We start from the raw sequence: 22,143 nt of genomic DNA, 5'->3' as shown, positions 1-22,143 counted from the left end.
ACATATCTTCTGTTCCCTCTTTTCCGTTCCATCTGCTGGTGCCATAAATTGAACTCTTAATTAACATCGTGGACATGATACACAACTGGTGGCCTGGTCTGCTTCCAGCTTTGGGTAGGTCTCTTCCTCTGCTGCTGGGCTCTCAGTGAGTCAGAACAGCAGTAGATGAGGTTGGAATGGTGGCCTGAGATGCTTTAATCAGTCCTTGAGCAGACCAACAGCTGAAGCCAATGAAGTCTTTTGAGCAGGGCATGGCCTGACTGGAGTTTTACAAAGTACTTACACAGCAGGTTTATGGGCATTTTAGGAAAAAGGATTACTAAGGTTGGGAGATGGAGAATTGCTGTAAAAAGAAGAGAGAAATCCACTTTATAACCACTTCCCCAAGAGATAAGAGGACTTTAGAATCTCTGTATGTCTAATTAAGCAAGTAGGATAAGGATGGATAAGAGTAAGTCAGTCATCTGGAAAGGAATTAAACCTGGCTGTCTGAGGAAGGCAGTGGGAAATAAGACCAAATATTGAATCTAACACAATGGCCATCCAGAAGGAGGAAAATAAAGAAAAGATTAGATGACTAGTATATGCTGAAGACTGGGTATCTTCAGATTATGTTTTGTTTTGTTTGTTCAAATCAGAATCAGGAAGGTTCTAATTTCTATCTTGCCCAAAATGTTCATGGTTCCTGTTTTCAAATAAAAAGTTTATACAATCAAAGGGCTGGTAGATGATACTTTGGCTTACACTACATCCTATTAACTGGAAGAGCTCCAGGTCCCTCTGTGCACGTCACATGACATAACAGGAGAATTCTCTTTACATTATGCATCATACTCCTCTCTCACATGGCACACACATGTATTTACAATTTATAAAATGCATTTATATAAACTACATGAGTTCTTCAAGGTGGTACAGTATCCTTATTTAGGAAAAAGGGGCTCCTAAGTTGTTTTGTTTTGATTTTGAGGTGGAGAGGGTTCTGTAAAGCATCTTCAATGGTAAGAGACAAATTGCCTAACAGGTAAGGTGTGTTTAGAACCTTTAAAATATTTGCTTTAATCAGTGATTATCAACTCTGGCTACATGTTTAAATTACCTGGGAACTCAAGAAAAAACTGCCAATGTGTGGGTCCCACCCCAAGTCAATTGAAACTGAATCTCTTAGGGAGGGAAGCTGGTGGCTGCTCAAAAAAATTTCAATTCCAAGTCCCTACCATGATTTTGATACAGAGGAGGGTTAGAATTCTGATTTAGACAAGCATTTACCAGTGAATTCACAGGATGACTTTCTTAAAACAACCTTTATCCTTTTTTGTTTCAGACTCCCTGGCTTCAACGGGCCCCAGAACCCCATTCCCCACCCCCCCCACCCAAAATTAAAAAGGAATCCCAGATTTTTTCTCAGCTCTTTTCTTTGCAGAGGAGGCTTTAGTTACCAGGCAAAACTGTGAGCTGCCTTGAATCCAGGAAAAGTAAGAGATTGGTTTCTAGGAATGTGATAGGGGAATTTCAGCCTGTAGGAAGGCAGTCATAACAACTGAGGTTAATTGGGCACTTGCTATGTGTCTGTTACTGTGCTAAGTATATTGCATGAATCGTTTTATTAAACGTCACAATAATCCTTTGAGGTGGATATTATTGTTGATCCTTGTTTTACAGACAAGGAAACACAGAAAATAAAAGTTACACTGGTGGAGCAAGGATTTAAGTCCAAGCCGTCTGGCTCAAGAGTTCCTGCTCGTAACAACCACATCAGCATCTCTCATATTGGCCACTATCAGAATCACCTGGGGATCTAAGAACAGGCACAGGGGCCCAGGCTCGTGGAGGCAGGAGGAGCCAGGCCTTCATGGTTTTAATAGGTGCTCAGCTGATTGTGATACTGTCAGTCGGGAACTACTGCATTACAGTGTATTGCTTACAGATCAGTCACTGAGGCACATACAGATTAAACAGGGAGGTTCTATTCAAGAGGGTGTTGACCTTGGTATGCAATAGAACAGAAGTGAGGTAAGCTCAATGGACAAACTATCAGTATCTCAGATTGGCAAGGCAAACTCAGGAGCCGCCGGCATCAGAGCATGGTGAATGGGAGGACGGAGCGGGGAGGGGTCTGCAGCCCTGTTTCTGCATCCGAATCTCAAGCCTAGCTTTGCTCCCAGTAGCTACTATTGGAAAAACCTTGATACAGTATTCCGTCGAATCCAACATGCCATAGATCGAAGTCACATTATTATTTTATGTACCATGAAGAATGTACAAAGTTACTCATCAAGCTGTGCCCGTGGAAAAGCTACACATTAAACTGTGCATCAGTTATGAGATGCACCCATGTTTTTAAAATCAGAACAGAATTGTGTGTCTTAGGATCGATGAAATATGGTACACACAGTGAACTCTAATGAACTTGGTTCTGAAACTGTCACAAACCCTCAGCACCCTGGGGAGGCTCCTGCTGACAAGAGTCCAAGTAACAGTTCCAACAACATGGGAAAATGGTCTGTACTGCCGATTTTAGTATGACTTGTCTGCTATAAGAACTGAATAAACATATGCTAAGAGTAGAGAGATTCACACCACCCTTGAGGCTTCAGTATTCAGATTTCTTTCTGTGAAATGGGCTGTAGTAAGGCTTCTCTGAGAATAGCACCATGCTTGGCACATAGGAGGAAATTGAAAAAAAATCACATTTTTTCCCCCTTTGCTAAGTTTGAACAGGTTGTTATGTTTTTGCAGTCAGTTTTGGAGAAGGAGGAAGGAGTAAAAGTGGTAGATGTCCAAAATCAGAATGAAAATCAGAAGGACCATATGATTTAAAACAAATACCTGTTTGATGCTATTCCAAAGCAAATCTACTCTATGAGGTAAGGCCAAACTATAATCAGATTTGTATTATTACTGAATGAAGAACTGTGTGCATATGGGAGACTATTCATAATTAGGAGAAGAAATTATATACCCACAGGATTCCAATGCCTGATTAAAAATCTGATGCCTTAGCAATTGGATTCATAAAGAAAAAATTATAAAGAATTTATGTGGCAGTTCACTCATGCTTTCTTTTATAAAACTTGTGGGTTATTTTTTTCAGTCGCGTTTTTTTTTTTTTGTATAAAATGATAAATTTGTGAATTTCAGATAGAGCTTGATTGTTTTCTGGACACCACAGCAGTTAACACTTAATCAGGGCAGATAAATTTAGACCCTTAACGCTGCATTTTTTACTGGAGTTTCAGCAGCTTTCAAAGGGACGCCACATGTGGATCCCATATTAGATAATGTGGAGAGCTGCAAGAATTAGGACAAAGATATTTGCTGGCTTCCCATGGAAAGAGTTATAGCTGTGATGAGAATCTGCAGAGTGGAATGACACTGTTTGGTGAGAAAACAGATAAATAACCACACACAGGAAAATCCCGCAGTTTCTGACTGCAGTGATCACCCAAGGTACCAAAACAACTCCACATTATGGGCTTTGTGTTGTGCTTGGGTCACAAAGCTTTCAGAAAGCCCAAGAGTGCCCCCTTTGAAAGAGCCTCTCTTTACTCGGAGTAAATAAAGGGTTAAGTCACCACAGTGCGGCAATCTCTTCAGAGAGATTGGGCCTAAATTCACTCTTTCCTGAGAGTGACAGAAAGTTCTTAACTTTTTAGGGTATTGACACACTTGTTTCAGAAGGCCTTCCATAATTTGGGGAAAAGAAAACTGATAATTGATCACAATTCTGAACAGGGAGGCCTTGAGGAAAATGATTCCCTCTGTCACACACCGAGTGAGCACACACTGAGCGCCGCCTCCGTGCCAGGCTACAGGCTGTCTCCTAAGTGGGGCCGGAGAGCCGGAGCCCACAGCTGCCGCTTTAGGAGCTTTGGAAGCCTCGAGACATGAGGTGAAGGGAGGCCATGGGGGTTTTTCCTGCACCTGACTGTGCAGCCATGTAACTGGAGCCTTTCTTCTCTTTCCCAGTGCTGCTGCGGCCTTCATGGGCTTTATCAGGAAGGGAGCCACAGTCTCCTAGCTGGACTTCTGGCCTCCATTTGCCAGGTTTCTCCACTGCATGCAGACACCACAGCTGTCTTTCTAAAACACAAACATGGGTCAAAGCTCCTGGGTGTGGCATGCAGGGCCTTGCCTGGGCTGGCCATGCTTCTGGCCGCTGGGATCTACTCGCTCATCCTGTTGCTCACCTTCCTTTTCCTTCCTCTGAGCCTCTGCACATGCAGGCCCCTCTGCTGGAATGCCCATCCTCCCATGTCTACCTGGCGAGCTACCACGATCCTGTGACCCTCACCTCAGGTGTTCTTGTTCACGTCACCCTCACTGACCCACCTCAAAGCTGAGTTATTCTCTGCCTAGTACAGAGCCTTGGACACCACTGATGATAAATGCCAGCTTCCTTGTCCTGTTCCTTGGTGCCATAACAGCACCCTCGATCCCCCACCACTCCGGCCTCTGGGTTATCTCTTTAAAGCTTATTTGGAGTCTGTGAGTTTCCTGGGGGCTACGACTGTCTTGTTTATCTTTGTGACCCAAGGAAAATGTTGGGCATCGAGCAGGTCAGGCCATAACAAAGTTTGCACTGATACAAAGAACAAGTAAAGACAAAAATAAGGACATTGCTCAGTTTTCCATAAAGCTAACTGTGTTTAGTTAGGTTTTCTTCTGAAATCTTGCACTTTGAACTTTTGGCTAATTCAAGTAAACTTGCACCTGTAAAACCAAATGGCAGAGTTGGTACAAGAATGAACTCTGCCTTCAAATCTGTACTCTGCCACTACTGACTGAGTGACCTGAAGCGTGATATATAACCTCCCTCTGCCCCAATTTTCTCATCTGTAAAATGGGAAAAGTAATCATGACTATATCATAAGATATGATAATTTGATAATGAGATCTAGGTAAAATGGTTCTTGCATTGAAGCAAGCACTGTCTCTTCATTTATTTGACTAAGGTGAGAGAGGTTGATTTAATTTCCTTGCTCAACAAAACAGAACCCTAGAAACACTGTTTTCCATACTACTTCCTACCTGCCTGCAAACATACCCTTAATTTACTTGTGAAATATTGATAGTTTATGAAATCCCCAAGTTTGAGAATCACTTCTTTCAATTACATGGAAATCTAAAACAGACATAATCAGCAGGATGGGTTTCTTAACATCAAGACCTTGGAGTCTAGAGCCAAAACAGTCCGACTGACAGGAGTACCAGCTCTGCCAAACTGAAGTTAGCAAAGTGGAACCACCAGGGGTAAGAATGGCTGCCTTGGACTAGGGTAGGCTGGGGTTAGTAACTGGGACATGGGAGGCATTGGAAAACCAGAACCCCTCCTAGGAGAAAGCTGAGTACATGCTAACTGGTCTTCAGGGTGATGCCCAAGGATTCACAAAGTTCCTGCCTGCAAATAGTTTACACAGAGCAAAAACCTACTATCATTAGTGTTCTATATGCCACTGATTGGCCTTTTATTCACTTGAATGAGGGACTATTTTAAAGGTTTCACTATATAAGCATAGTTCTAAAATGAAGAGACAGGTGTTTACATATCAACAAACAAAGACAAGTAATACACTTATTAAGCTTAGGTTTCAATATTACTAAAAAAGAGGATTCCAGGAAAAAAAGGCATAACTCAAATAAGTGACTTTAAATATAAATTTTTAGAGTTTCAGAGTTTTTCTAACACATTCTTTCTAAAATCACTATAAATAATGAGTTAATGTGTCTATTTCTTTAGGCAAAGACCCCCTTACATCAGCAATAGTTAAATATACAGTTTAAAGAAAATAATATCATGACAGCAACATGAAACCAATGGAAAGTATGGGCTCATTAATCCCTGTCCTCCCCACTCTCCTGCTCAAATCCTTTCTGATATTATGTGTGGAAAGACCCATCTTTAGGACCATGTCTGTTTTGTTCATCACAGTAAACACAGTATTAGCAGAGAGCCAGGTAAACAGCAGGCTCGCAATGAATATGTTATTTTGCACTGAGGGGAAGGGAAGGAAGTTAACACTTCGTGACTCGAAGACCTGCAGTGTGCAAAGTCCCACATGAAGTTATTTTCACATATACATCATCAAATATTTTACATTCTCCATGGATATGGAAAGCAAGAGAAATGAAGCTTATTGCTATCACACAGGTCTTGGGTGAGAGACAAGCTTTACAGACTCAGTCCCCTCTTCCTGCCAGGTGAAAAACCAACAACGATCCTTGAGTTTTAACTCAGGATGATTTTTCAGCAGCTTCACCAGGTCCTTGGTTTATGCTGCCTGTAGCAGTTCAACATTTCAACCCCTCTCTACCATGGCCAGCTTGGCTGGCTCTTATTTAAAGGTCCTTAGAGGCCATACAGTAGAATACAAAGAGAATGAACTGTTTCTCAAAGGGGTATGAACTCAAAGGAAAGGGATTCCAGACTCCAGGATCTGGATCCACCTCCGAGGTGTTCCTGGAAAATATGTCTCAAATCTCTTTGCAAAAACTTGTAGGTTAAATTCAATTATCTGCAAAATGAAAGAGCTGGAAGAGGAGATGAATTCATTTATTCAAACAACAAACTCATGGTGAACACTTTGTATACATCAAACTCACTGCCCAGTGCTGCAGATGCAAAGATACTCAAGACAAAATAAAACCAAACTCCTGGCTTCAAAGAGATCTCAGTCAACTGAGGTCACATCTTATGCTATTGCAGAGATTTCTTTTAGTTTTAAAACACTATGAATCTATGTCCTGTGAATCCAAATGTCAATTGAACTAACTCTGTGACAGTAATTTCCAAGCATGTTTGTTATCTCAGACCAGCTACAAGACCCAGAGTGAAAACAAAAGTGTGTGGCACATCAGGAAAATTATATCAGGGCTCAATGACAAATGGTTATAATAACTATGATGAAAAAAGAGACTTTTTCTAAAAAGCTTTCCTCCAAATCTTACTCAGCACCTGAACAGTAGGAGTTCTTATTGTTTCCATTACCCTTTTTCATTTTGGGTTCTCTTGATGAAGTACAATATTTGAACAATACTCTGGCAGACTTCAAGTGGTGACTGAGATTACAGCCGGCAAAGTAGGCTGAGAAATTGGACACTCTACCATAACTTACTATGGGAACAAAGTGAGGTATATTTATTTTATTGGACAGTTTGAATTTATTACAGGTTGCTCATAATTTCCTGTCTCATTTCTTTAGTGCTCTTAGAATTTATGTCAGGATGTCTTAGGTTATCACATGCCTTCTCTCCTTTGTCCCAACATTTATGCCAACAGACTAGAATAGAGAAAGTCCCCGGACAAAAAAAGAAGGGGAAAATACCCAAAGCTTTAGTTAGAGAATGGCAGAAGCTTTGGAAAAAAATCTGAAAAAGTAATGAAGACGAAAATGAAAACCCTGTGAAAATTAATGTAGTGTAGAATTGGCGAACATACCACTTATTTCTTTAAACAAATAGAAGAAAGAGCCCGCTTATGAGGTGCACCCAAATAATTCACAGGTGGTGAAACTATTAGAGTTCTGCAATTTCTTGCCTCTGAAGTGGAATAAATCTCCTGTATTATAAATGGTGTATGCTCACATGCATGATTTTTCTGCTAGTCCTTTTATTTCAACTATTCCCCTTTCCATACACAAGATCTTTTTGGGTTTGTTGTAATTATTTTAATAAGAATTCTAGAGAAAAATCCGGTGCGAAAGGGAGATCCAACCTCCTGTCGCAACTGCTCTTAGAGAAATACAATTCCAAATGGAATATGCTTGATTTCTGGATAGATTCTTTGGTCATTGCAGAGAAAGCATGAGGTAGTGGATGCTAGAGAGGGCAGACGTTTGCCAGCTTGATGCCCCAATGGCAGCAGGCAGATGAAAGCACTCTAGATATCTATCAGTCACACAAAATTAATGCTAGTTCTCACAATGATAAGAATTTGCTTTGAGAAAAGCTTTCCCCTAAAGAATTTGCCTTAACTAAGAAACTGTTTTAGTGTGTTCTGCTGCACAAATTGATATTCTGAACTATGGAAACTGAAAAAAATTTAATGTTTGCAGTCCAATATTGACTGATAACATCCACCGATATAATACATTAATAACCTGTGGGATGCCATGATTTACAGTTACACATGGATAAGATTAAACAGGATCTCAGCAGGTGAAACAGAGTTACTCATAAGATGTGCCTGCTTCTGGGGCAACTGAACATAATAATGTCCATTACAGAACTATTCCCTACAGAACAGTTTTTTTGAAAACTAAAATAAAACACTTGACAACAAAAATGTCCAACAAACTACCAAGCTCCTCTCATTGCAAGGGCTGTATCTTAATCCATCTTCCCTGGAGCTTGACTCTGTGTTGGGTATACAGTTGGTGACAGATAAATAATTTTCACATAAATGAAAGTAATCACTTGAAGTTTGATACTACTTTGGAGTGTACAAGACACCTCGACATCTAATGCTGCATTTGCTTTTCATGGTGTCCTGGAGAGTTAGGTGGGGTGGGCAACAGTGTGTGGCTGAGGAGACAAAAGCTAAAGTGAGTTACATGACTAGGCCAAGATCTTAGAGGTGGAATCAGACCTACAGCCCCGATACTTATACTCCAGAGCCAGTGCTCTTTCATGACACCTTGGACACCTCTAAGAAAAAGGTATCAAAGATAGTTGAGACTCGTTGCACTCCAGAAGTGTGTTCCACTTTATATGCTGCTGTGTGAAACGTTTGTCTTCTTTGCATTTATGAGCCTCTTCTCTCTCTGACACTTTTTCACTCGTTTATTTGCTGACATTGTGCCTTTCGGGCAGCCCCAGTGTTGTCTTCTGGAGTTTCTCAGTATCTCTGTTTCCTTTACTCTTGGGTCTGTGTGGTTCTGTGTCCTTGGCTGGGTTCGTTGGTCCTGCTCTCCTCCAGGAGATTCTCTCTACCACAACCATGCCTTCCTTGGTTCTTTTTTCTCATTTCTTACTGCTTCACTCACTCCTGGATTCTGTGTTTGAAAAATGAACAGGGACCCATTTTCCTATTTTTCCTGCAGTGATGACACATACCCCTCAGCACTTAGCACACTCTAGGTAATAAGTGGCAAACTACAAAGATGAAACCACCATTAGGATGACATGGCATCTGCTTATTTCAATTTTCCCATATAATAAATGGAAAGCGGAGTTTGTACTTATACGTAGTAGTAACAGGCATAGCATCTAAATTTGAAGCATATCTTATTTTAAAATGTTTTCAGTATAACAAACAACACTTTCTCCTAAATCTTTGTGTTTTCACACAACAGAGGTTTATTTCTTGCTTGTGGTTAAATGAATGCTCACAGATGTAATTCTGTGAGAGTGGAGATGAGGGCTCTGCTCCATGTAGTCATTCAGGGACCTGGCTTTCCACTTGGTGGCTCTGCCATTCCCTAGAGCTCTATCCTTCTTACTGTATTCTCTGCACCCAGCAGCCAGGTAAAGAGAGAGTCCTTGGTGCCTGGAGGATTATGTGGGAAATATTAGTGCCACATATCACTTCTAACTATTCCACTGACTAGAACTCAATCACGTTGCACCATCCAATCTCAGAGAAAGCTGGGAAATATTGTTTATCTTTGCATCCAGTAGGAAAAAGAAATGAGTCTTGGTGAACCTATAGCATTACCCCTGCTAAAATAAGAGATTACAACTACCTTCCAGTTTTATAGAACTGTGACTAATGCAAATATCATTTTTTCCCCTGAGGACAAATTTCATAAAGGGAAAAATACTTGAGACTAAATGGATTTAAAAAGATATGAAACATGCAAAATTCATTATAATTAACAACAGCAAAAGGGATTGTTGTTCCATTGTTGTTCAGTGTGTGGCGATACGGGTTTAAGAGAGAGAGAGGAAAAACAAAATGTATGTTGTCTCTTTGGAATTTATTAGATTGTTGACTTGATCTTACCAAAACCAGAATTAGTGATATGTTTCACATGTGAAATGGATATCCACATTTTCCCTTCTTACTTGTACTTGACCCTCATTTCATCATTTCTTGCCAAGTCCTTCTTGTTCATTCATTTATTCATTCATTCAACAACATGTATTGAGACCTAATTACCAGGCATTCTGATGGAGGTAGGAAGAACAAGTCACTCCTGCTGTTACAGTTTCATGGAGTAGACAGAATTGTAAACACAGTAAGAAGTACAATGACAGAAATAAATGCAAGGAAGCACAAGAACTCAAAGAAATTCATTAAAAAATATTGTAGAGATTACAATTCAAAATTATTGCCTCGGACAAACAATTACTAAATGCTTACTATATGTGTAGAGCTACACATTGGTAGAGTTTGGGACGTGGGGTAGGTAAACACAGAAATTATAGTATTTCTTCTGAAGAAGGTTGGAATAGTTAATGAGAAAAGATATATGTCTATGACTGAAATATAGGCCATTAGTAAAAACAGGAAAACATTCAAACTGACTTATAAATACTGAGCCTCTGGAAATACAACAAATAAAAAGCCAGAGGTCACTACTGGCTGCAGACTGCTGCGATGGGGACATCCTGACATGACCAAAAATTTCTAATTGACCTACATGCTGGGTGCTCCCATCAGCAGAGGCCCTATGAGGGGAAACCAGAACAGCTGAGCTTTATTCAATGTAGTTTTTAATCTTGAAGTTCGGGAACTGGGGAGATTTAGTCATTTATTTTTGAGCTCATGGAAAGAAGGGGTTGATAGCAACAGCTTACCCCAGTTAGCAGGCAGGCTCCCCACACAGCTGTGCTGGCCTATTTCAATTAGGATCCTTTAGAACTTACATCACCTCTGGTATGCCAGTCCTAAGCTGCTCATGAGCCAGTACTGCCAATCAAGCCAAAAGTCAACCACATGCTATGTTTTTTTTTTTATGATGTAGACAGAAATGACATGAATTTGTCTCATTCTGGTGAAAACACCAAGTTTGATGCCAGCTCTCCAGAAGAAAATTAGTAAAGTCAGCTAGATGGTACCACTTGATTTAGACATATTTTCCTGTGATTATCTCAACACACTTAACCAGTAGACTATGCATGATGATTCAAGGAATGCTCTCACTCATGAAAAGACTATGTTCCTCATACTAGGAAGAGGTCACTTCTGGGTCACTCTACTCAGGAGACCACAAGAAATGGTAGAATGTGCATAATGAGGGAAAGGTAGAATGAAACTTGAATAGTGAGATGTGAGAAACTTAAACAGACCTGGAACTTGAAACAGACAAGCTAAAAGAGAGCTGTCACTTGACCTAAGAAGCTGGACCATATATATCAAGTTGGGAAACACAGAATGTGTGGAGAAAGAGAACCATGTGTTAGTCTTGGTAAGTCCTTTCCTCTCTTAATTTGCTTCACAAGCAGTTATGGTACCTGTATATGTAAGGCACTCTACTAGGTGCTACAGGACATGCAGAACTGCAGAGGGCAGTGCTTTTCCTGAAAGAGTTTAAAATTATATTTTGATTAAACAACAATAAAGGGGAGAACTAAAACACCAGACTATGTCTCATCTAAACATAATTCCTATGCAAATTCACCAATATTAACTGGGATTTTTAAAAAAATGAGTAACATGTACAGGGGTTAACTACTCTTTGCTGATAAAAGTTGCACAAATCTTCAGTTTAATTTTGTCATTAGGATATAAGAACAAACTTTGTGCAGCTGCTAAGTCTGAATAATAGCTTACCCCATGGTATGCTAGAGGACTGCTTTGCACTTTGTTCATATGTACTGGTAAAGGGGAATCACCACTTATTAACACTTGCATAAATGCATGAACAAATACATTCCCTTTTTTCTTTCATAAGTCTTCCATATCCATGTAGTCTCTCAAGTAAAAACTTTCCTGGTGTAACAGGATTCTTTTGTAGTTCACTAGTGACCACTATTGGACATACTTCTCTCAACATACACGAAGCAACAGAAGTGGTTCACATGAAAACAGTAACAGGGGCCAGAAAATGGTCCTGAGCTGACCAAAACACTAAAAACAGGAGGAGCCTGAGAAAACAAAAATATAGCTGACCATGTCTAGACAAGAAATTTCAAAAGAAAATTGAAGAAAATAATGTTTAAATAAATATCTCATATGCTCTGCAGATTTACATGCAATATCTGAAGCTTGATTTAAGGACAATCTAGGCATGAGAATAATAAATAGATGTAGAGAGAACAGTTAGAGAAAGGCCCTTGTGCACCCAGACACACACACACACACACACACACACACACACCACTTATTGGAGCAGGCCACAGTGAATAAGGGATTTAACATTCATTCCACAAGCTAATGGTGCTTCTCGCCATCCAAGATAGATCTACTTAGATAATAGTGGAGGAGAGGGCCAGAGAGACTGAAAGGAATGGGCTATTGTGTTTGACTACTTTCCATGTATAAATTAGCGCAGAGAAGAAAAAGAAATTCAACAGGAAAACACATGTACTTTATTATAATTCTGAGTGTTACTCTTGCAACTCCCACAATAGCAGGCAAAAGAGCTTAAAACCACTTAAAAGAAACAAAAAGCGAATGCAAATTTGATTAAATGCCTTTCTGACAAGAAGTGATTTGACTTCAAATTTGGATGGACACATATGTCAATGGCCGGTCATGGTTTTGCCACATTCCTTTGGAGCTAAACAATTGGGACAAAGGAAGGAGAATGAAAAAGGGGAGCAGGGTAGGAAGATGGGAAAAGTTGGGTTATGTGGCTTAATTTGACCTGAATATCAGGATGAAATCTCTTGATCAGGACAACTGCCCAGAGTGAAAAAGAAGGCTATGATGTGTAAGCTTTGCATGAAAATATGGGTGGTAACCTAAAATAGATACAAAAGACACTGGAACCTTATTCTGTCAGGAATAATACTTGAAGGGGAAAGGACTTCGACAAAACTAAGGATGAACAATATTCGATATCTGTACCCACTTAAGAACCACATCATTATACAGATGATTTAGCTACCAGTGAGAAGAAGGCTGTTTTGAAGTAGAAAAGGGCTCTTGCTGCTAAGCAAAGGGGTATGTTCCAATTATGTTAAAGGGATCTTTAACAACTTCTTGTATTAATTCTAAGAGTAGACAGACTTTCATAATATGTGAAAGAATTATAAGAAAAATAAGCCATCCAGTTCAATTTCTCTGTCCAGACTGAAGGTTGAGCAGGACAACATCACACTTCTAGTTCTAAGTCAACTTAGTGAAGAGGCTAAAGTCACTTTCTCTTAGGGCAATGATTTAATTTTGGCTGCAGAGCTGAAGGGGGAGGGTAATGAGCAAGTAAAACAAATGCCTATAATACTGTACATGTCTTTAATGGCCAAGATGATGCAAGAAAACTAAAATAACTCCCACAAAGACTACCGGCTAACCTATGCCATTGTTCCATCATTGCTAAACATTTTACAGACATAGTACAAAACAGACATTTTCTCTCCATTATTTGACCTTTGGCTTCATTGTTTCCTTATCTGTAAAATGGGTTTTAAAATGCCTTATTTGCAAAGTTACTTTGAGGATTCCTTATAATGTTTTTCAAACAACCAGCCTTGGGTTTGGCGCACTCTTACACACCATACATGGCATATTACGTGTGCTATTACGCTGCACAGGGCTCCATCTTGGTGCTCACCAGTCAGTTCACCTTCTTTTCTAGCATAACTTTCAGAAACCCAAATCATTCAAATATAGGCCAAAACAAACTTGGGTTTAACTTCATTTTATCCTCATAATACAATTATTATAATTTAAACAAAATACACTTTCTTATAAATCTGAATTAAGCAAACACTCCTTTTTTCCTCCCTAATTATATGCTCAAATACACATGTGAATATTCAAGATATCAAAGGAGGACATAATGCATTTGCCAAATGGGTAGAACAATCTATTCCTGAATGGAAAAGTTTTTCCAAAGTACAGTGAGATCATATTTCCATATGAAGATACCAAAAAAGTAATGTGTACTGGTAATTTTCCTTATGATGCAATTAGATGGGAAAATAGCACACACTTTTTAAAAATCACAAAGCAGGAAAGACAGGCAAACTAATGGTGTGTATATTAGTGACACGTCCCATATGGAAAAAATGAGACACCTTTCATAAACTGCTTGCTCCACTAGTCATAAGGCACACCTAAACATTCTACTTTTCATACTCCTCGAACAGCTAAAATTTACAGTCCATTCATGCTTAAAATTCAGTTTGCCTTTAAATTTCTATGAAAGCTGGAAAATCGGTTTCTGTATTTACAACATTTGCAACAGCAAATGATTTCTTGGCCACAGTGATGCAAATAAGAAGTGGGAATGTATAAAATATTTTAAACACTGTCTGATTACTCTTATCTGATGAATCATCCTGGAGTTTTCCAATTTGTACCAAATGGCTTGCTTCCCTTCTTCAAAATGATAGCACAGTTCAAATTTGTGTAATCAGAACAAAGCATTCCTCACCATCAACAAATCAATGCAACCTATATCTTCATCGTGTTTTTACCTTGTTCCTTTCTTGCCTTGTTACCTTCTGAGGAAGGGATGGCATGCCATAAATGTGACAGGGAGAGCTACAATCACGCTTGTTTGGATATCTTGTGCAAATATTGGAATCAAACCTTCAGATGAGGCTTACTAAGCTGCCTGCCCAGAATACTCCGGTTTAAAAAAGTGTGCATTGCTATTAATATTTTGAGTGTGGATATTTTTTGGACAGTAAATGTTCATTTTCTGCCCATAAAACCAAGTATGAGTCACAACGGAACATTTACTTTGAGTCAAAAATGCAGTGTGTGCTGATGTTCAAGAGCAGAGCATCTTATCACTGTGACGGTGGAAAGCAGCCGAACAAAAAGTCAGCATTTTCTTTTTCTTCAAAAGCAGATCTGAGATCAAAGAACATAATCCTCAATGCATAAATACTAGCATTAACTTGTATCCATAGATGATTTGCAGTAATTATGAGCTATAATCTGGGTTGGCTGCAAAGAGGCTCTCATTCCCTCTTTCACCTGGTCCCGGAGTACAGGAGTACATGTGCACAGAGGGAGAAGAATTCACAAAAGGCGGGGGGAAAGCCCCTCACAGCCGGTCCTCCACAAAACTCCAGAAGCACCACAGTGAGTGAGTGCGATTTCAGGACGACTGTTCCCCAAATTCCAAGCACACACACCACCATTTATACAGTCCTCAACTCACAAGCTCTATGCAGTATACCCCAAAGTTGGTGTCTCAAACTTATTATATACCTCTAACGAATCCCACAAACTTGTGCAGACTTTATTTTGCTTGGGAAATTAAGGTTAAAGTTTGGAAGAAAGTTTTTAAAAATTATGTAAATTATTTTACCTGGCATTTGAAGATAAAGACACACACACACACACACAGCACCCCAACAGCACCCAGACTAAATGGCAATGGCAACATATTGAAATGAAAAGGCATTTACCAGGAGCAGGAAAGCCAGAAAGAGGAGCGGTGTGCCAGAAGGTGCCCGACGGCAGCATTCCATGCTTGGATCCTTGCCGGAATCCGAATCGGACAGTGAATAAGCTGCTCAGTGCTCCTCTGCCTGCTGTCACATCCAGTACTGGTGCTGACACTCCAGCCCTGCCTATCAGCTTCCATCAGCTCCGCTCACATTTCCTGACCGAGGGTGGGTGGGTGGGTGGATGGGTGGGGGGTAAGCTGAATGGAATCTCTCTTGGAGCAGGCAGCCAGCCAATCAGGCTCCTGCTAATCAGACATGCTGAATAACAAAGCCAGGGGGACAGAGAAAGTGTAACAGTGCAAGCAGAAAAAGGGAGGAAAGGAGGAGAGAGAAAGGAGAGCAGAGCACGCAGCAGAGCGAGAAGAGAAATGCCAAAGATGCAGAACTGCAAGAGATGAAGCAAAGCCCTGTGTTTTTCACTGACCTGGTTAGTCTTTGTGAGAGACATTTCTACATGCCACTTGCCTGTGCTGCTGCCTGTTGCTCTGTGAAGTACAGTAGCTCCCTGTGAATCTGTATTGTTCCATTCAGCAGAGAAACTTAATCCCTGTCAATACATAACATATGCCATAAAGGGAAAGAACCATAGACAAAACTGACTTAACATGCCTTTTAAATGTGTTCTGTACAACTGCTTTTTTCCTCTCCCATAAAGTTCCTCTTTCTTTTCCCCCTCGGCTTGGAAAGGAGAGACTATGTAAGTGTTTGAGAGCTCCTCACTAAACCTGAATAATGGCAGAAGTTACAATGTGTATTAATGACTTGGTCTGGGGGATATAAAGCAAGTTGCCTCCTTGTAAAGTGACAGTTGAAAACATCCAAGCGTGCTATATTAATGGCACAATCAGAAATTTCGATCCCCTAGTTTAAAAAGAAGCCCTTTAACAAAGACTCTGGGATGAGTGGAGATGAAATTTGAGGTTAAGGAACAGCTTGGTTTTGACACACCGCCAACTCTCAGCTATCTGCTTTAGTGGGTCAGGGAAAGAAAGGATGAATTAAATCCTCAGTTAATCCTAAAACCTTTTAACCAACAGTTTCAGGCTCCTCCTTATCACGTCCTTTACCAGAGCTGCTATAAGGCAGCAGGAAAGGCTGAAGGGAACTTTACCTCCTTTACCTTCTACTGTGGCAAGAGGGTTGGACCAGGAATTGACCTTCCAGATCCAGTCAGCCCTGGAGGAAGTGCGAATGAGCAGAGCAATGAAATGCCAACAAGGCCAGCGACAGCAAAGGGAAGGTCAGGAAGCTTCTGAGTCCGGTTATCCCACCAGCAAGCAAACTTGACTCTACCAGAGGAGGATTTTATTACAGCTTTAGAAAGTGTCAAGTGTCAAACAAGGATGTCTTTCTCCTTATCTGCTAAGGAAATCGTTGAGTTTTTTGAAAGAATGAAACAGCAAACCTGGCCTTCCATTTCCATAGGTATGTCACCAGGAAGTTTTCCTTTGTAGATCTCCTGATAGTCCAGAAAAATATATGGTGAAGGTAGAAGGCATTTAGAAGTAATGTTCTTTCTTTTCATTAATAGAAACACTGACAAGAGGCAGGAAACATGCAAATATGGAAAACCTGATCAAGCCATAATAGGCATGTGAATACAGGCAGGTCTGCCTATGTACATACCTGCTGCATTGCTTTTCAGAAAGGTGAAGGAAAGTGGGTTGTTCAACATCAGGTTACTTACTTCATTGGGTATATCAATTAAAGACAGAAGGACTTTAAAATTCCCATTTTCAACATGTTAGGAAAGTCACTGCATACAAGGATCTACCTTTTTCCTCAGCTGGGAGAACAGATACTACATATCCACAACAAAGAATCCTATTCTTTAAGTTTGATTTTCCATTGCAGAAAGATGAGTTTTACAAATCTCTCAAAAACTAGCTACTGATCATAAGCTCAAGAGTATTCACGAGTAGATGTAAGAATGCTTCACTAGTGTTATCTGAAATCCTCATATTAAAAAAAGAGAACTGATGGAATAAACTTCTATTAATAAAGCTATGTTAAATGTCTCTCTCACAAATTAGAGTTTTCAGTTACAGGGTTTTTTTCTTCCATGAGAGTCATTAGCTAAAGAGTTTTAACTAGTTCTCTAAAATAGAGTATGTTACCTAGCGCTCCTTCTTGCCTCTTCACACATAACCATCACGCGTTAGGTAGATCCAAAGAGAACAGGAGGTGGTAGAAGGAATAGTAGCAACAATGGTAATGATGTAATACCATAAACAGAAGAATAGAAAGAAAATTGTCATGTTCAGAGAAAAACTGGTAGCCACCAGTATGCTAGTCTAGATTCCTTCCTGCTTTGGAAATAACAGCTGTCTGGATATTCTGAGTCAGAGATTTCTGCTTTCAAGGGTTGATGGACATGCCAATGTATGGCAAGATGGTCACCTCAGTGAAGTCATGGAATAGTAGTACAATATCTTAAAGTGAAGCCCTCAATCATTTGTTGAATGCCTGCAGGATGCCCGCCACGTCTCACACCTCTGGTCCCTATGCTTGTCACATCTCCTTTCCTGTTGGAAATGCCCAGAGTAACTAGCAAAAGCAATTGTACAGTGAAGCACTACACAGCACAGGGAAAACTCCAAGCTGACTGTAACTCCAGAAAAAGGAGAACAAACTCAAGCAGGGTTAGGGGGATTGAGGTCAGTTTTGGGGATGAGCTAATACCACAAAATTTATGTGGTACCTTCAAGGTTTATAAAATGATTTTACACCCACAATCTCCTTTGGTCTGCATGACCAACTCTGTGAAGCTGGTTAAGTACTCACCCCCATTTTATATATGTAGAAACTGAGGCCCAGAGAAGGTAAGAGATTTGCCTCAGGCCCCACTGGCTAGAACTGGCCTTTGAATCAGGTCTTCTGACTCTAAATAGCTTTCATCTCATTTACATATATATATACACACACACACATATAGATGTGTATACATGGGAGTATACATATATACATACACATGTACAGGTATGTGCATATATGTGCACACACACACACACATTTTCAGATGTTGGCTGTGGTGTCATGCTGCTTGAAGGGGTGTTTATAGAGAAAGTAAGGGAGCAGAAGGCAGGCTACCAGGTTTTATTGTGGGTGTCTGTTACCTGACAATGGAAAATCTCTTATTTTAATCTACAGCTTCTCTGTCTCCCAACTTTGTCATTTCTAAGACCTTTTTCAGTGCCAAGGAAAAACAACATAAAACCCTAAGTAAGCTAGATCCATACTAACAGCAGCAGCCTGGGAAAGGCCCCTATAGCATCAGAGCCGGGCATTGGCCGAGCTCCGTTTTCCTCTTCAGGTGTCTAAATTAAAGCCGTCTGCCAGTGTCTGGGCAGCAGTGGTGGCTGCCATACCATAATGCCACTTCCCGGCTGCCTGCACAATAAAGCAGGGAAAGGAAAGCAGAGGCAAGAGAGAGAGTGTCAGGGATGTCTGAAGCATCATTCCAAATGGTATGGATTTAACAATACTTAATTTAAAAAACACCGGCTTGGACAGGAGCAAGCTGTTAACATTCAGTGTGCTTTATGGCAGGAAAGAGTGAGCTAAACGTGTGGAATTTCTCTCCCAGGGGAGAACGCATTACAGTGTTCATGCCAGAGCCACCTGTCTACTCCTGAGGTTGAGCCTCCTCGCAGGGCCCTCCAGTCACAGTGCTTGGCGCTGAGAGGGCAGAGGGTCTTCTGGCAAGTGCTCGGGGTAGGGAGCACTGGCCAGGCAGGTGGGGAAGGGGTGGTGATGGCAGTGCCTGTGCCTTACCACCCTCACAGGCATGTGCGGGAGCAGTTTGATTTCCCTGGCTAATTCTGAAAATTAAAGAGAGGAAAAAATGGTGTGAGGATGAATAAGGTGAAACTATAGGAAGCTGACTGCTATTCTCAGGGGCAGGGCTGGAATTTGTGGTGGAGTCTGTAGCTCTCTAATTCACCTAATATCTATTTAATGCCAAAGTAATTGGAGCTTCTGCTACAATTTTCAAACCACTTTTCACATATGAGCTAATGTGAGATGCACAGAAATTCTATACCATAGAGTGATTATGAGCCTCAGTTTGTAGATGATGAAACTGGTATTCTTATGTGATAAGTGGGTTCATTAGTTACTTATTAGCAGGTGGGAATTTGGTGCTACTATATCTAAGGTAATTTGACTTTTTTCTGGACAACTCTCTGTGAAGTTGACTGATGAAAACAGCTACATTTATGGAGAGTCTCCCATGTGCCAAGCACTATTCTAAGTACTTTATACTTACTATTTCATGTAATCCTTACAACCACCTGTGGAGTAGCACACTTATTCTTCTCAGATGGATGTGATTCATGGTGGATCAGCAGTCAACATCCATTTCCACCAGTGCCTTCCTGAATCACACAGGCCAAAAACCCAGAAACTACATTTCCCAGACTCCCTTGCAGCTAAGGTGCTGGATGTAGTTTAGATTGGGTCACTCAGAAGCACTCCCATAAGATCTGGAAGGAGGAAGTGAGGCTGAGACCATATTTTGCTCGCTCTGCCTAAAAAAATAGCTACAGAGCAAGGCAGTTTGTCTACAGCCATGCGAATTAGTTACTTCCTTTGTGGCAGTCCAGAGGCAGGCTTGGGGCAAGTAGTTTATTAGCTGGAACAGAGAAGGTGGGCAGCCTACTTGCAGCCCTTGCATTTCCACTCATCAGGTGACTTCCTGGTTATGGAAGAGCCGCAGATAGGTTGTTGTAGAGTTGCATAGGAGTATTCAGATAGCTCAAATTATAGTCTTTATTTGTTGGCAATTTCAATTTTCTGTGAGTTAATTAATACTCATTAATATCACACTTTCTGCTTAAATTAGCAAGAGTAAATGCTGCACTCTGCAGAAGAATCCTTGACCAACGTATCCCCTTCAACAGAGACAGCTGAGGCCCAGAGAATTAAATACTTTTCCAAGATCGCATATGCAGAAAGGGGAAGGGCCAAGACCTCGGGGACATCTGTGCCTGACCACTAGGCTCTGCTGCTTCTCTGTATAGCAGAGGACTGCAGGGGCTCACTGAAGGGAGAGGTCATTGTGCATTTCAGGACTCAGTGATGAATATCCAATGGGAGAAAAAGAAATTGACATAGACTTTGAGATATACAGAGGCTTTAGGATAGGAAAAGGGAAAAGTCTTTGCAGGTGAGGACCCAGGAAGCAGAGAGAAAAACAGGAATATGTGAGGCCCTGGCTTTGTCTCACCCTGACCCACAGTTTCAGTCTGCTTAAAGGGGAAAACAGGTTTTAAAAATATTCTTTGTCCCACAGTCTCAGATTACATACTCAGTGATCTCTCCCTTCAAAATGTCTAGCACTACACGTTACATATGGAAGGAACTCAACAAATTTTAAAATTTGATTTGATTCATTCTCTCATCTCTGGTTGCCTGGGAAGCACTAAGAGCCTCAGCTTACATTTCTTCCTATTGCCTAGAATGCTTAATTCAGGGCTGCTCACACTGTAGGCACTTGGTTAGAATCTGGGACCCTAGCCAGTGCAGAGAGGGATTCTTGAGGCTGCTTGGGGTAGTGGAAAGAACCCAGATTTAGGAGCCAGAGAGTTCAAACCATAGCTGTTCTACCTACTACCGGAGGGCTTTAAGGAAATGAATTGCTGAGAGACTCTGAGCCCGGTTTTTGTTTGTTTTTGTTTTAGGCTGTTAAATGATGAAAGTATTGTTCCGCACTGCAGGGCGGTTGTGGGCAGTGGCATGAGGGGTTTGCAGAGTCTACCTCAGAGCCTGTACAATGTAATAAAAGATCAATAAATCATCACTGTGCTAGGTGTTGGGCATATGAGTGTCCACTGTACATGTCTGTCAACTTTTCTATGTGTTTAAAAATCCTAAAAAAATTATTGGAAAAAAATCATTATCATAATTTAGAGTCTAGTGCTAGAACTGTCCCTCACCAAGAAAGCAAACTTGAAGAGCTTGGAGCTGCCCTGGGAAAATAGAATTGCTCCCCGCCCCCAAACCAGTGGTCCTCATTCTTCCTTTTTCCACATTGCTGGGATTGTGTCACAGGTTTGTTACTAAATTAGATTCAAGAAACACTTACTGAGTGCCTACTGTATGCAAGGCAGGATAAATAGAAAATTCTGGCAACAGATAAACTGTCTTTTGTAGCTTTTTTGACACAGAGAGACACCAATTTAATCACTGAGGTTTGAATTATGGTTGTAATATTTATATATGAAACCCAAGTGTAATATATAAATCCAAGGCCCTTGATTCTTAGTTTAGTACTATTTCCATGACATCATTCTCCGCAGATAAAATAATTATACCAGAGCCAGACAATAAGGTGAAGGGGTGTTAACAGATTTATAGACAATACAGAGAGAGTGGGCTAAAAATGCAAAAACCAAATTCCTTAGCTTGGCATCACTGATCAACTTCCAGTCCCAGGGTAATAGAAAGTCGTGCTCCAGCCCAAAGGGCACTACGTGATATTGCCCCTCTACTGCAAGCTCTTCCACTCCAGGGTATTTGCTCGTATTGTCCCTTCATCCTGGAAGATCCTTCCTCCCATTTCTGTCTTGCTAAAATCCTTTTTAACTTGTAATTTAGCTCAAATGTCAGCTCCTCCACCAACCCTTG

At 40.7% G+C, this 22,143-nt stretch overlaps 1 protein-coding gene across 4 annotated transcripts in view; it reads right to left on the bottom strand.

The window, feature by feature from the left end:
* The window catches only part of ADAMTSL1 (ADAMTS like 1), an 859,402-nt gene that overhangs the window by 348,022 nt on the left and 489,237 nt on the right, over nt 1-22,143 (bottom strand). Inside the window, exons 1-2 of one of the 4 annotated variants that reach the window (XM_057498726.1) lie at nt 15,941-16,023; nt 15,475-15,671 (exon numbers count right to left, since the gene is read on the bottom strand). The exons of 2 other annotated variants lie outside the window; for them this stretch is intronic. In XM_057498726.1, the coding sequence (XP_057354709.1) occupies nt 15,475-15,537 (63 nt within the window). In that variant the 5' untranslated portion in view covers nt 15,538-15,671; nt 15,941-16,023. Of the gene's footprint in view, nt 1-15,474; nt 15,881-15,940; nt 16,024-22,143 lie in introns of those variants that run through there. One more of the 4 variants, XM_036888144.2, reaches the window with a different exon arrangement.

This window comes from Manis pentadactyla, chromosome 3, assembly GCF_030020395.1.
Source record: "Manis pentadactyla isolate mManPen7 chromosome 3, mManPen7.hap1, whole genome shotgun sequence".
NCBI lineage: Eukaryota > Metazoa > Chordata > Mammalia > Pholidota > Manidae > Manis > Manis pentadactyla.
Note: the sequence above shows the minus strand (reverse complement) of the source record. Positions and strands in the feature narration are given on the sequence as shown.